The 14,463-nt window shown below is 42.7% G+C and overlaps 1 protein-coding gene and 1 long non-coding RNA gene across 4 annotated transcripts in view; both read right to left on the bottom strand.

Moving 5' to 3' along the window:
* Positions 1 to 10,940, bottom strand: part of RBM33 (RNA binding motif protein 33) — a 117,055-nt gene extending 106,115 nt beyond the window's left edge. For 2 of the 3 annotated variants that reach the window (XM_081243451.1, XM_081243453.1), the window contains exon 1: positions 10,343 to 10,940. In XM_081243451.1, coding sequence (XP_081099577.1) covers positions 10,343 to 10,385 — 43 coding nt within the window. In that variant the 5' untranslated portion in view covers positions 10,386 to 10,940. The remainder of the gene's footprint in view (positions 1 to 10,342) is intronic. The other variant, XM_081243452.1, reaches the window with a different exon arrangement.
* LOC308622718 lies at positions 912 to 5,421 on the bottom strand. Its single transcript, XR_014016679.1, has 2 exons — positions 4,451 to 5,421; positions 912 to 4,230 (listed from the first exon to the last, which is right to left on the bottom strand). It is a non-coding gene; the product is annotated as an uncharacterized lncRNA (long non-coding RNA).
* Positions 10,941 to 14,463: the final 3,523 nt, after the last annotated feature.

Below are 14,463 nucleotides of genomic sequence, written 5' to 3'. Positions count from 1 at the left end.
GCATAGGTTTCACTTATGTGTGTATTTTTGTCAATAAATATGTACTACAGTACTACACAATCCGTGATTGGTTGAATCCACAGATGCAGAACCATGGATATGGAAAGCCGGCTGCAAAGTTATGCGTGGATTTTCAACTGCATAGAGGGTTGCAGTTGACCCCTTCACTGTTCAAGGGTCAACTGTATAATAAAACTAGAAATAAACAGAAGAAGGAAAACTGAAATATTCACAAATACATGGAAATTAACCAGTACACTTCATCAACCCATAGGTCAAAGAAGAAATAAGAAACAGGGAAATAAGATGTACTTTGAGAAAAAATGAACACAAAAATACAACATATCAAAGTTTATGGGATGCAGCAAAAGCAGTACTTGGAGGAAAATTTATGGCTACAATTGCCTACACTAACAAAGAAGAAAGATCTCAAATCAACAACCTTAATTTAAATCTTGAGGAACTGGAGAAAGAAAAGGAAATTAAACCAAAAGATAGCAAAAGGAAGTAAATGATAAAGATTAGAGCAGAGGGACTTCCCTTGTGATCCAGTGGGTAAGACTCCACGCTCCCAATGCAGGAGGCCCGGGTTTGATCCCTGGTCTAGGGACCAGATCCCACATGCATGCCACAGCTAAGAGTCCACATGCCACAACTAAGAAGTCCGAGTGTGGCAACTAAGAAGCCCACATGTGGACTTCCCTGGTGGCCCGGAGGTTAAGAATCCGCCTGCCAGGGCTTCTCTGGTGGCGCAGTGGTTGAGAGTCCACCTGCCGATGCAGGGGACATGGGTTTGTGCCCTGGTCCGGGAAGATCCCACATGCCGCGGAGCAGCTGGGCCCGTGAGCCATGGCCACTGAGCCTGCACGTCCAGAGCCTGTGCTCCGCAACGGGAGAGGCCACAATAGTGAGAGGCCGGCGTACCACAAAAAAAAAAAAAAAAAAAGAATCTGCCTGCCAATGCAGGGGACATGGGTTCAAGACCTGGTGCGGGAAGATCCCACATTCCAGAGAGCAACTAAGCCTGTGCACCACAACTAATGAGTCCACAAGCCACAACTACTGAGCCACCGTGCCACAACTACTGAAGCCCCTGCACCTAGAGCCCATGCTCCGCACCAAGAGAAGCCACCGCAATGAGAAGCCCGCAGACCGCAATGAAGAGTAGCCCATGCTCGCTGCAACTAGAGAAAGCCCACACGCAGCAACGAAGACCCAACACAGCAATCAATCAATCAATCAATCAATATTTATTTTTTAAAAAAGAGGCCCGCATGCCACAACTAAGACCTGGTGCAGCAAAAATAAACAAATAAATAATAAAAAATAAAATAAGTATTTAAAAGAGAAAACTGTGTCCATTAAAAAAAAAGATTACAGCAGAGATACATGAAACAGACTAATAAAACACTTTCAAATTCATTCTGAGGCCACTATAAAACTAGACAAAGATATTAAAAGAAAAAAAATTGACCATTATTCCTCATGACCATACATGCAAAAATTATTTTTAAAAAATTAGCATATAGGACTCAATAATACATTAAAAGGATAATACACATCATGACCACATGGGTTTATCCCAAGAATGAACGGTTTGTTTAACATCCAAAAATCAATACTTTTTTAAAATCAATGTAATGTGTCACAATAACAAACTAAAAGTAGAACACCAAATTATCATCTCAATATAAGGAGAAAAAGCATTAATCAAAACCCAGTAACCGGGATTTCCCTGGTGGCACAGTGGTTAAGAATCCGTCTGCCAATGCAGGGGACACGGGTTCAAGACCTGGTCCGGGAAGATCCCACATGCCGCAGAGCAACTAAGCCCGTGCACCACAACTACTGAGCCGGCGCTCTAGAGACCACGTGCCACAATTACCGAAGCCCACGCGCCTAGAGCCTGCGCTCTGCAACAAGAGAAGCCACCGCAATGAGAAGCCCGCACACCGCAATGGAGAGTAGCCCCCGCTCACCGCAACCAGAGAAAGCCCGCGTGCAGCAACGAAGACCCAACGCAGCCAAAAATAAATATATACATCAATACATAAATTTATTTTTTTTAAAAACCCAATATCCACATTCCTTATACAAACTCTCATCAAATTTAAGTATAGAATGGCATTTCCCTAACCTGATCAAAGGGCATCTGTAAGAAAAACCTATAGCAAACATCACAGGTAAAGGCAAAGACTCGGTGCTTTCATCTGGAATCAGGAACAAGACTGGGATTGTGGCTTCCATTACACTGCAATTCAGCATTGTAATGGAAGTTCTACCTAGTGCAACCAGACAAGAAAAAGAAATAAAAGGAATTCAGATAGAAAAGGAAGGAGTAAAACTGTCAATATTCACAGCAAACATGATCAACTATGGAGAAAATCATATGGAATCTATGAAAAAAAGGTACTGAAACTATTCAGTGAATGAAATAAGGTCACAGAATATAAGAACAATATTTTAAAAATCAATAGTTTTTCTACATACAAGGAATGAGCAGTTGGAAATTAAAAAACAAATCCTTGCACTAGCTTAAAAATATGAAATACATACTAGGGATAATCATAATAAAATTTGTGAAAGACCTATAAATTAAGAACTATGGAACACTGCCGAGAGAAACTAAATACCTAAAGGAAGTGGAAAATAACTAGAATTCCCAAAAGGAGACACAGGAGGTTGTAAATGTGGGTAACCTTGTGCTTGGACAAAACCACATTAAGCAAAGGAAAAACCACACCTGATAAAGCAGAAAACAAAAACATACTTTCTTACCACCTGGAATATGGAATGTCAAAATGGATATGAAAAGAATTCTAACTCAAAATCCTAAGAAACAAACTAAGACAAGAACTCTGTATGCCTATTTTTATTCTTCTTACATTTTCTGCATCACTTCCCTTCTGTTCTCCTTTAGAATATAAACAAATCCTTTTTTTTAAAGTTCTAGTATGTATCTGTCATACTGAGCAGAACCAAGAGAACAAAACATGTCCACGCTAATCCAGAGTTTTAAAGGAAGAACATCGCATCCCTGAAGACCAAGGGGAAGATCAACTCAGCAGGACAAGAGTAGTCAATGCCTTTACCTAGAAAGTCTCCTTCTAAGGATAAACATAAACATTATACCAGACATGCTATGTTATTCAGGGAATCAACTTTCCTCATCTGCAAGACTTAAAAAGAGCTACTGGAATTTTTACAATCTGCAATTACACAGCAATTAGATATCTGTAACGAACACAACTCTTTTACTTATCATTCTTATTTCCTCATCCTTTCCAGGAACCTGGAGCTTAGATTAGAAATTTTATAGAATATTAACTTGGAACAGGGTTCTAGCAACTGTCTAGTCCAAGGGTCAGCAAACTGCAGTCCACAGGCCACGTAGGGTCTGCCACCTCTTTTTGTCCAAATTTGGCTACTGCCTGACTTATGTAAATAAGCTTTTATTGGAACACTGTATGCTAATTCAGTTACATATTCTCTATAGGTCTTTCAAGCTACAAGGCACAGCAGAGGATTGCAAGAGAAGCCCTGTGATCTGCAGAGCCTAAAATATTTACCATTTGGCCCTTTACGAAGATTGCCAATCTTTGCTCTAGTCCAAAGGTTCTAACCTTCTTTCTTTCGCCTCAACACCATTCTCATGTATACATGCTCATATTCTGAATCACTAACAGAGTCAAAATTCCATATTTTGTAAGTGAGGAAATCCAGACCCTTTATTTAAACAGCAGCTAGAGAAAGGAATTGGACTAATATTTAAGAACATTCAAAGTGAGCATCTTTGCCCTACAGTATAACTACCAAATTTTGAGTAACCAAGCAAAATTTTCAGAAAGCACCCCTACATCATGTACTTGAAAAATTATTTGTAGTTTTGTTCTAAAACTCTCTTACTTTCATGGGACCCTGGAGAGGTTTCCCTAAAGTGAACTTTGTATTTCGCTTATGAAGTGCAGTGCACACTGACACTTTGTCTTGCGAGTCTTACAACTGCATTTCCTCTTCCTGTGTTGGAAATTAATCACAGCATGAGTCCTGAAGGAAGACAGAAGACAGAGCAGGGCCCTGCCTCCCATAAAAGCTAGACCCTTGAGTTCTCTGCTGGCCCGGGCAGGCTGGGAGAGGACAAGAAGTCTGAGCTCAGCCAACTGAACGTTCCCATCATGACTTAGAATCTAGAGAAAATGACACCCCATTTCTTTTCCCAAGAATCCACACCTTCTTTTTTTTTTTTTTTTTTTGCGTTACACGGGCCTCTCACTGTTGTGGCCTCTCCCGTTGCGGAGCACAGGCTCCGGACGCGCAGGCCCAGCGGCCATGGCTCACGGGCCCAGCTGCTCCGCATCATGTGGGATCCTCCCAGACCGGGGCACGAACCCGCGTCCCCTTCATCGGCAGGCGGACTCTCAACCACTGCGCCACCAGGGAGGCCCCACACCTTCTTTTTAAAAAGTGAAACCTTCTCAACTGCTAAAGATTAGCTGCTAAATTGGTGAAGTGTAAGGGAAGAAATGTCAAAGAAAGGGAGAAAGTCCTTCCACCCATCTGTCTTTCCTTCCACAGACAGAAGTAACAGCTCTGCTGAGCCTGTGGTCCCCACCGCTCTACGCAATGGTGCACAGGATGGGAGGAGTAGACCTCCCAGAGCCTCCTTCCCTGTGTGGTGTTGAGTTAGAGTATGCGAGGTAAGGCAGCCACAGGAGCTCTGAGTCACAATTATCATCAGTTACTCTGATGAGGCAGAGGCAGGACAGATGACGGACGGACACACACACTGCAGATATGAGGCCCTCAGAGGTCAGAATGTGCTCCTGAAAACCACGTGTGGCATCCGGGCTTGCAGGAGCTGTGACGGTCAGTGGGGGCTTCTTGAGACTCGATACCATCAGAAGTCAACACCTCCAGTACTGCAGACTTGAGACAGTCCACTGGAGCTTCGCAATAGTCTTCAGTTACAAGGGCGTCCGGGCAGGCTCCCAACCATCAGCATCAGATAACCAGACTAAGTTTTCCTGACCATCACACCCCCAGCCTTTCCAAGGATTGTACAAGCCTCTAATACCTGTGTTAAAGCCCTTCATACTTGGAATGCAAAGCATGGCCTCTGTCCTAACTAAAACAAACATGACTGATAAAGCTCAAATAAGCCTAGCACTACTGAAGAGCTGAAGAGAGGCTTCATTTTACTTCAGCAAGCTAGCATTTTTATATTTGTTTTCTCATTTAATCGATCCCCAAATTCTCCTTTTACAGATGTGAAAAGTAAGACTAATCAAAGTTAGTTAACGGCAAAATCAGATTTAAACTCTGGTCTACCAAACACGAAGTACAACGCTCTTGAATTTATTCAGGAAGCAACTGCAGTAACAAACCCTCTGATTTCCTATGTAAAAATATTAAGGGTAACCGTAACTTCCTGAATGTTTAGGTAGGAAGATCACTAATTCATGGAACCTACAAAATCATGACGGCAGAATCACTCTAAAGCACAGGTTGCAATCTGGTGGCCTAGAAGACACACACTCTCTTTGAATTATGTTGTCTTTTTTTTAATCAACTTGGTTGCCAATATTTTAAAAATATAATTATATATAAGTACCGGAGTTACAGCTTCTTCCAAAAAACATAAAAATATCAAAAGATCTACAACAGTGGACCCACATTTTGCTGTAGCTAAATCAGCTAAAGATGAACAGCACCTGGCCAAACAGGAACAAACTTCCTGTGCTTATAAGAAGAGTAACTGATGAGGAAGTGGCAGCCACAGAGCCTAGCTGGAGCAAGCCCCATCAGCAGCTGCAAGCCCGCCCAAGGCCCACACCGCCCTGACTTCTGTTGTTCTGGTCTTAGTTGTCCAACTCCTTTATCTGACTCTGTGAACTACCAAAGTAGCTATCCTTCCAAAAGAATCTTAATGAACTACCTCAACATGTTGATCTTTTGTATAGAAATGAAGCATCAAAATCCAGTAATAAGAATTTCAGAAAGTGAGAACAGAGGAATTGAAAGGAGAAAGATAGTACCGTAAGAAAATTTCCCAGAACTGAAGGATGCGTATTTCCAGACTAAGGTATCCACCAAATGCAGCACAAGGAATAGAAAAAGACCTATGCTAATGAATGTTATAACAATAAGGAGGAACTGTTAAAACCTTCCAGGAAGAGAAAAAAGGTCACATACAAATGACAGGGAAACAGAATGTCATCAGACTTCTCAAGAGCAGAACTGGAAGACAGAAAACAACACAGCAGTACCACCAAAAATCTAAGGAAAATGAATCTAAGTCAAATCTAGAGTTCGAGACCCAACCAAATCATCAATCAAGTATGAAAATAAAGTAAGAATTTATTCAGACATGCATGGGTCTCAAAAATTTACCTACCTTCAACACACCCACTCTTAGGAAACTGAAGCCTTTAACTCTATATTTGTTCATCTGAAAATATAAACATAAAGAATAATTTTCCCAGAAAAATTTATCAAAATTGACCCATGGATTTAAAAAAGCTAAATAGACCAATGATATCAGAGGAAACCGAAAAATAAATAGGCAACAGATCCAAATGGCTTTGCAGACAAGAGCTCTTCTGACATTTAATAAAGAGATGTTTACAATGTCCAGAAAATCTCACAACTCATTCTGGGAAGTCAGCCTATCTTACAAAAAACAGGATAGCACCATGTGCACACACAAATACAAAACTATAAGCCTATCTCTCTTATGATCACAGATAAACCCTAAAATGAAAAGCAACAAAACAATGAAAAGGACTTACAGAACCAGAAGGTTTTGAACACAAGATTGCATGATTGATTCAGCATTGGAAATCTATCAATACATCACAGCAAGATATTAAAGAAGGGACCTCATGATCACCTCAATGATGCAGAAAAGGCTTTGATAAAATTAAAACCCCAACTCAAAAAATAAACTTTCTTAGCTAAACAAACAATAACTACCAGAAAACTACAGCAAACACCATACTCACTGGTAAAACATTAAAAGAACACTCATTAAACTCATGACACGATGACAAGACAAAGATGCCTGTCATCACCCCTACTACCCAACATTATATTGGAGGACTTGACAAGGAATGGCTCTAGAACGAGAAGTACAAGAAAAAGAAATGAGACATAAATACTGAAATAGAAGAGACTGCAGATATGACAGTCTGACTAGAAAATCTAAAGCACCGAACTCTTAAAACAAGATTCCAATAAGCCAGTTATACACAATAACCAACAAAAAAAAGTTTTTCTGTAGTAGATCAGCAACAAATTTCAGAATAGGATGAAAAACTACACCATCCACAACAACAAATACAAAATATCTGGGAATAAAACTAACAAGAAATGTATGAAAACTATATAAAGAAAATTTTACTAAGGTAAGTTCCATAGAAGACAGAGATCCCTTCTCCTATGGAACTTACCTTAAGTAAAATTTTCTTCGTATCTGCAATCTCTTCTATTCCAATACTTATGTATCCCAACCTCTTAGATCAGTGCCCAGCACAGACCAGGTACTCAGAAATGTGGTAGATAACTGACGGGCAAAAAAGAGCTTGACAGCAAGACATTCTTGTTGCTGAATGAAAGAACCCATATTGTAAAAGTATCCATCATCCCAAAGTTATATTAATAAACTCAATGCAATCCCAGTAAGAATTTCAGCAGAATTCTTTATAGAATGTGATGATTCTGAAGTTTATTTTTTTTAAATGCAGAGCTAATCGAAATTTCTGAAAAACATGCTATAATATATATAGACACACACCATGGAGCAGTAATTTTTTAAAACTATGAATGAGAATTTAATATGTTATAAAGTTGGAAAAGATAAGAGAATTCAATAAATCATATTAGAACTATTAGAAGCCCCGAATTCCCACCACACCCAAAATAAAATTCCATATGCAATAAAAGCTAAACATAAAAAAAGCACAGAAGCATAAGGTATTAAAAGCACAGAGGAACTCTTGGCATGGAGACACCATTACGAAAAAAATTTATGAAAGCAAGTGACAAAAAAAAATCTGAAAAAGAAAATATATATATGTGTAAATATATATAAATGAATCACTCTGCTGTACACTTGAAACTAACACAACTTTGTAAATCAACTACACTTCAATAAAAGAAAACTTGGGTGGGAGCGGTAGTTCCCTGGTGGCCTAGTGGTTAGGATTCCGGGCTTTCACTGGTGTGGCCCCGGGTTCAATCCCTGATCGGTTCAATCCCTAATCAGGGAACTAAGATCCCACGTGCCCAGAGGCAAGGCCGAAAAACAAAAAAACACACGCACAAAAAAAGTGTTTAATATATGTAGCCTACAACACCATATTTCCACTTCTAGAGTTATCAATCCTCCAGAAATATTTGCTTAAGCACACCAAGATGTGTCTGTAGACGTTTAGTGCACAATTTTCCACAGCAGTGGAAAAGGACATATAACTGAAATGCCCATCAATACAAAAATGGTTAATCAATAAATGGTGGATCCATGTAACTCTCACCTACTAACACAGGAGAGATCGCCAAGACCTACTACTAAGTGAACAAAGCAAACTGGGGCACACACGCCGGGAACTTGGAATACACGGCAGGTAAAACAGGCAGCATTCCTGTCCTCAAGGGGCTTACAGGCTCCTGGGGAAGGGAGATTTTAAAAACGTAAATAAATAACCAAATAAAATCACAAACTCAGGTAAATGCTCTGAAGAAAGAAAGGTGCCACAGAATTTAGGTGAGGGAGGCACGCAAGCAAGAGATGGACATATGTGAGACAGAAAAAAGAATGCTCAAGGGAGGCCTCCCAAGGAGCCTGAGACCTGGGGGATGAAGAGCCAGAGGGAGGGCAGGAGCAGTCCTCCTGGAGGGAAGCAGGCTGACCCAAGAGCTTGGGGAGGCTGGGGGACCGAGTCATGCAGAACTCACACACCTTGGTAAGGAGTTTGCCTTTAGTCTAAAAGCAATGGGAAACCAGGCACCTGCGACAAAATGGAAGGAAAAACTCCAAATCATCAAGGACAAAACCCACTTAATCCTCTAAAATAGCCATTCTCAAGAACTTTCTAGACTCAAATTTACTAAGGACACCAAAAAGCTTTTGTTTATGTGAATTACATTCACTAACATTTGCTATTTTCGAAATTAAAAATGAGAAACTCAAAAAGCTATGCAAAAGCACACACTCCACTGGCCACCAGTATAACGACGCCTTCACGTGTCACGCAGCCTTTGGAACACTCCACTATGCTCCAGTGAAAAAGCGACACATGCAAGTGGCAGGAGTGCTGTTAATGGAAACAGTTCTGACCCAGGAGCTCCCAGACTACACTTTGAAAATGGTACAGAACCATGATTCTGAACCCCAGAAAGTGACCAAGTAAGGAAGGTAAACCGAGTATTTTCAAAATTTAACTAGAAAGCCTCAGGGGAAAAATCACGTGACAGAAAAACGGCATACACCAAATCATACTGCCAGAAGTGACATTTCTTGCATTTAGTCTCTGGGGGTTTTTCCATTGCGCCATATGAGCGCTTCAATACTTAGACCAAAATACTTAGACCTAGACAGGATTATTGCAACGTACTCATAAATAAGCATTCCTAAAGAACACGCAGTAGGATGGTTTGACCTTTCAATAATGAGAACTAAGCCCAAACACTGCTGTTGTTCATACTTTACCAGTTAAGGGTCTCCTTTATCTAAGTTTTCGAATTATCGTAAAGTCACTTTCAAGTGTTTTTCTCACGTTAAAAAAAAAAAAAAACTCAATCAACAAAACGTGATTTCAACCAGAAAGTGATTTGACCTGAAATCTGTTTTGAGTTAGGTCCCCTATCAAACTCATCTACGCTCGGAAAACAAGAGAAACTACCCAGAGGAACTGCATCAGTACCTGACCCTTTTCGGCCCCGTTTCCATCTCTGTAAGATGCTGACCACGAAGCCCTAATGGGTCGGTATCAGACCACTAAGGAGTTCATGGAAAATGAGACCAGCCCGGGGAGGTTATTTTTTCAGACTCCTGGCTCTCCGAAACTCCGCACAAACACATCCCCTCACGTAGGTGAGTCCTAGCCGGGTCTAGTGCAGGGGTGCCAACCACCCGGAGCCCGACAGGACAACTCCCCCTGGGCCGCGACCCTCCCCCAAAGGGCCCGGGGGCGGGCGCTGTCCCCCCCCGCGCAGGCCGCCCGCCACCTCAGGTGAGCCTGACGCCTCACCGCCGCGAAGGCAGGGACACGACGGCACAACGACGGCCGGGAGCGGCCCGCTTCCCCCCGCCGCCGCCTCCTCCCTCGCGGGGCCGCTCACTTACCTCCAGCGCCGGTTCCTCCGCCCGCTCCCAGCGCGGCCGCCATAGTGCTCGCTGGGCCCGGCCTTCAGCCTCGCCCCACCAAGCCAGCTGTGGGGGCCGCCGGGCCAGCCGGGGCCCGGAGACGCGCGGCGGGGGACGAGACACGGGGGGCAGCGGGCCGGGCCTGGGGGCGGATGGCTGCGCGGCCGGCAGGTGGCTGGGCCTCCAGCCTGCTCCTCCTCAGGAAGAAAACAACAAACTATCGCAACATGGCGGCCGGCTCGGCCCGCCGCCGCAGTGCACGCCGGGATGATGGCGGCCGGGAGGCGCCGGCGCGGGCTCACCCCTCCTGGCCGCGGCGGCTCCGAGCCACCTCCGGGGGACGCAGGCCGAGCGCGGAAGTCAAACACGCGAGCGTCCGCCTTCCTCGGCTCCGGATAGCCTACTGTTTAACGTGGGGGCGGTTACCGGCTGTAGTTCGGCCCCGGGCTCTGTCGCAAGGCGCTTTGCAGCAGTTGGCGCCGTGCTTTACGGCCGGCGGAAGTCTCGTTGGAAGTGGGAGGGAGCGGACCCGCGCTCCGCAATGGGACCTGAGCCTGGTTTCTGTGTTCAGACAGTGCGGCGCGGGGTGGGGGCGGAGTAACTGAGCGGTGGACCGACGCGGGGAGCGAGCGCGCCTGGGGCGGGCCGGGAGGTGCCGGGCATGCGCACTGCGGGCTGCGGGCAGAGACGCGTACGCTGAACCGGTGCGGCCCTGAGGCAGACGGCGCGGAACGAGTGCGCGAGAGTTTGCGTTTGAGCAGCGACAAAGGTGGAGAGCAAGATGCTAATGAGTGGCAGAAAGGGGACCAGACAGTGATGCGGAGAAGAGTGAGGGCTACTCAGGATAAGGCGTCCGAAGACGACTTATGATTTGTTGGCCTTTGTGGGGGAGGGGGGTTGAATGTAATTGGGCCTTTACGTACCCACAAGCTACAGACGTTGGTTCCAAAACAATGCATGTGGGGATTATGGGGACAGAAAAGGGTCGTTTTAGGTAGAAAGAGAAGGCTGAGCAAAGGCGCAGAGATGTCCAGTGACTTCATATGATTCCGGATCTTCAAGCAGTACACGTGGGCACTGGCGTATTAGTAGAAAAGAGTAATTTCTGGTGGAAGAGCCTAGAAAACTCCACCGAAACGGATGATGGTAAACATTTTCAGTAATGGGATAAATCAAAATTGTGTGCCACCCGAAAGGATGCAATAGGAAGAAACAGCATCACTTATGTGATAATCCTGTCGCAGATACCTAACTGAACCTAATCCTGAAGAAGTAAGGACAAAAAAAGTGAGGGACAGACCACAAAACAATTGTCCTTTAGTCTTCAAAAGTGTTAAAGTTATGAAAGTCAAGGAAAGACTGAGGAACTGTTTCAGACTGAAGAAAAAAACAAGACATGACAGCTGAATGCAATGCATGATTCTGAACTGGATCATTTCACTGTAATGAATATTATTGGAACAAGTTGCAAAAATTGATGAAGTCTGAAGATAAGATGGGAGTTATATAGCAAAATTAACTTCCTTATTTTGATGATTGTAGGTGATATACAGGAAGAAATTCTTTGTAGAAAATACTAAGTGTTACGGAGTCCAAGTTCATACTGCTCACTGCAGGACAGGCAATGAGGTAGGGACAATGTGGCCTGAAAGATGCCAGTGGCCATGGCCTTCCCACGGCAGGAGCCCCGGGCTCAGAAGAGGGAAAGGAAGAGGCAGGAATGACAGAGTCCAAAAATAATTTCTCGCGACTTCAAAGTCAGGCTAACATATTGTACTACGCAAAGGATGGAATCTTCACCGGCAGAAAATGAAGCGAATGTGGATCGCTGCTTTCTGAGCTGTAGATAAATATTTACCAGCTGTATGAAATCTAAACAATCCTGTCCAAGTGGCATACACCAAATGTTTGTTCAATTTTTCATTTACCACCTTCCATTTATAAACTACTACACTAAGTGCTGAGAGTGAAAACAGCGGTTTAAGCTACATCTGGTCAGAAGGAGTTTTTAATGTGGCTAAAGAGACCAGGGAAAAATCAATGTGAAGCAACAGCAGGCAATTGGAGGAGTAGCTGGAAGAAAGGGAGGCGTTCAGGGAATAGCAGCCTGGGTGGATCTAGGGGAGCAGGGTCTGGATTTATGGGGTAATCCATATCCAAGAGTATATGCTAAGCCATTGTTACTTTTCATGTCCTCAGTATTGAATTAGATACCTAAGCACTTCAAAGATCTTCTTTTTAAAAAAGATCACTTACAGATAGGATATCTTGTTTGAACTGAAAAACGCTTATAAAAAGGTTTTGCTGCTAGAAAGTGTTAGTGTTAACGTTTAGGCAATTATAGGATTGATTATGAAGATAATCTAAGTGCAAGCATTGGAAAAGCCACTAATAAATCTCTCATTGACCAGGACTTCACTGGTGGTGCAGCGGTTAAGAATCCACCTGCCAATGCAAGGGACACAGTTGCGATACCTGGTCCGGGAAGATCCCACATGCCGCGGAGCAACTAAGACCGTGAGCCACAACTACTGAGCCTGCGCTCTAGAGCCCACGAGCCGCAACTACTGAAGCCTGCGCGCCTAGAGCCCATGCTCCGCAACAAGAGAAGCCACCGCAATGAGAAGCCCATTCACCACAACAAAGAGTAGCCCCCGCTCTCCACAACTAGAGAAAGCCCATGCACAGCAACGAAGACCCAGTGCAGCCAAAACCAAAAACCAAAAAACTCTCATTGACCTACATTGGAACTTAGGGAAGAATAATAATAATGCTTTGATAAATGTTTGCCTCGTAGAATTATATCGATTCAGTGGGTAAAAGAGGATTTTTTAAAGGATTTTAAAAAAACAACATAAAACAAAAACAGGCAGAGACTGGTAAATTGGAGCTCATTAAAATTTGAAACAGCTCCGTTATTTTAAAATGTCACTTAAATGTGAAAAGACACACCATAAACTAGGAAAAAATATTTGCAACATGTATGACTAACAAAGTATTAGTACCCAGAGTACACACATATACACACTAATTGGTAACAATAATAAAAACAAATAGCCCAATAGAAAAATAGGCAAAGGATATAAACACACAGATGACAGGTGAGGACTCTCAAATGACTAATGACAATACAAGAAGCTGGGAAGCCTCACTCTGTGTAAGGGAGTATAAAAATTGAAACAAATTCACACCCCTCAGATTGGTAGAAATTTAAAAGCTGGACAATACCAAGTGCTGGTGAGGCCGCGGGTGCCGACGGAAGCATAAAGTAGAACAACCATTCTGCAGAGTGACTGGTAATATCTAGTAAAGTTATTAATTAGTGAAGAACAGAGCATGCTCTCCTATTCAGCAATCTCCCTGCTGGTACACACCCTAAAGAAATGCTCACACGTGTGCATTAAGAACCAGAACATGCTTGCAGCGTTGTTGATTATAGCAAAACCAAACAAAGCTCCCAAACAAGTAAAAACACAAAACAAGCACAGTATCCAAACACACATTTTGAAAAAGAATAGAAAAATAGATTGTGATATACTCACAAAGTGAAAATGGTGAACCAGAGCTATGCATGCCAAAATGGAAAGACCTCAGATCAGAGTGTTGAACAAAAAATAAATAAAGATGAAACTACGTATACAGAGAAAACTTCCATATAAAGCCAAGGTATAAAGATGTACCCATGCATGGTAAATATTCCTGGTAGGGCACAGGGGGAAGTGCTGCACAGTCACAGGGTCCATGTATTTTATGCTAGGTGTGTCTCAAACTTCAGTCTCTACAAGGTATTGTATGTCTGAAAGATTACATCATGATAAATCAGGCTTTTGTTCAATACCTGTATGGTAGTAGAATCCTCTGAATTCTGTGACTTCTTTCCTATCACAATATTTTATTTTCCATTGAACAGTTTTATTTGTAAGTATTTGTCATTATAAATATCAAAAAGCATCAGATTTATTAGTCTGAAATTTTTAACACTTGAAAATCAAAAAGTAATATTCTATTAGAAATTGTTTTTTGAGTTAAATATAGAAAGAGAATGAAGAAAATTCATCACACTGTTGATTTATCAACTGTTTGCTGATTTTTAAGGCTAG

This window comes from Mesoplodon bidens (assembly GCF_964165515.1).
Source record: "Mesoplodon bidens genome assembly, chromosome: 9".
Taxonomy (NCBI): domain Eukaryota; kingdom Metazoa; phylum Chordata; class Mammalia; order Artiodactyla; family Ziphiidae; genus Mesoplodon; species Mesoplodon bidens.
Note: the sequence above shows the minus strand (reverse complement) of the source record. Positions and strands in the feature narration are given on the sequence as shown.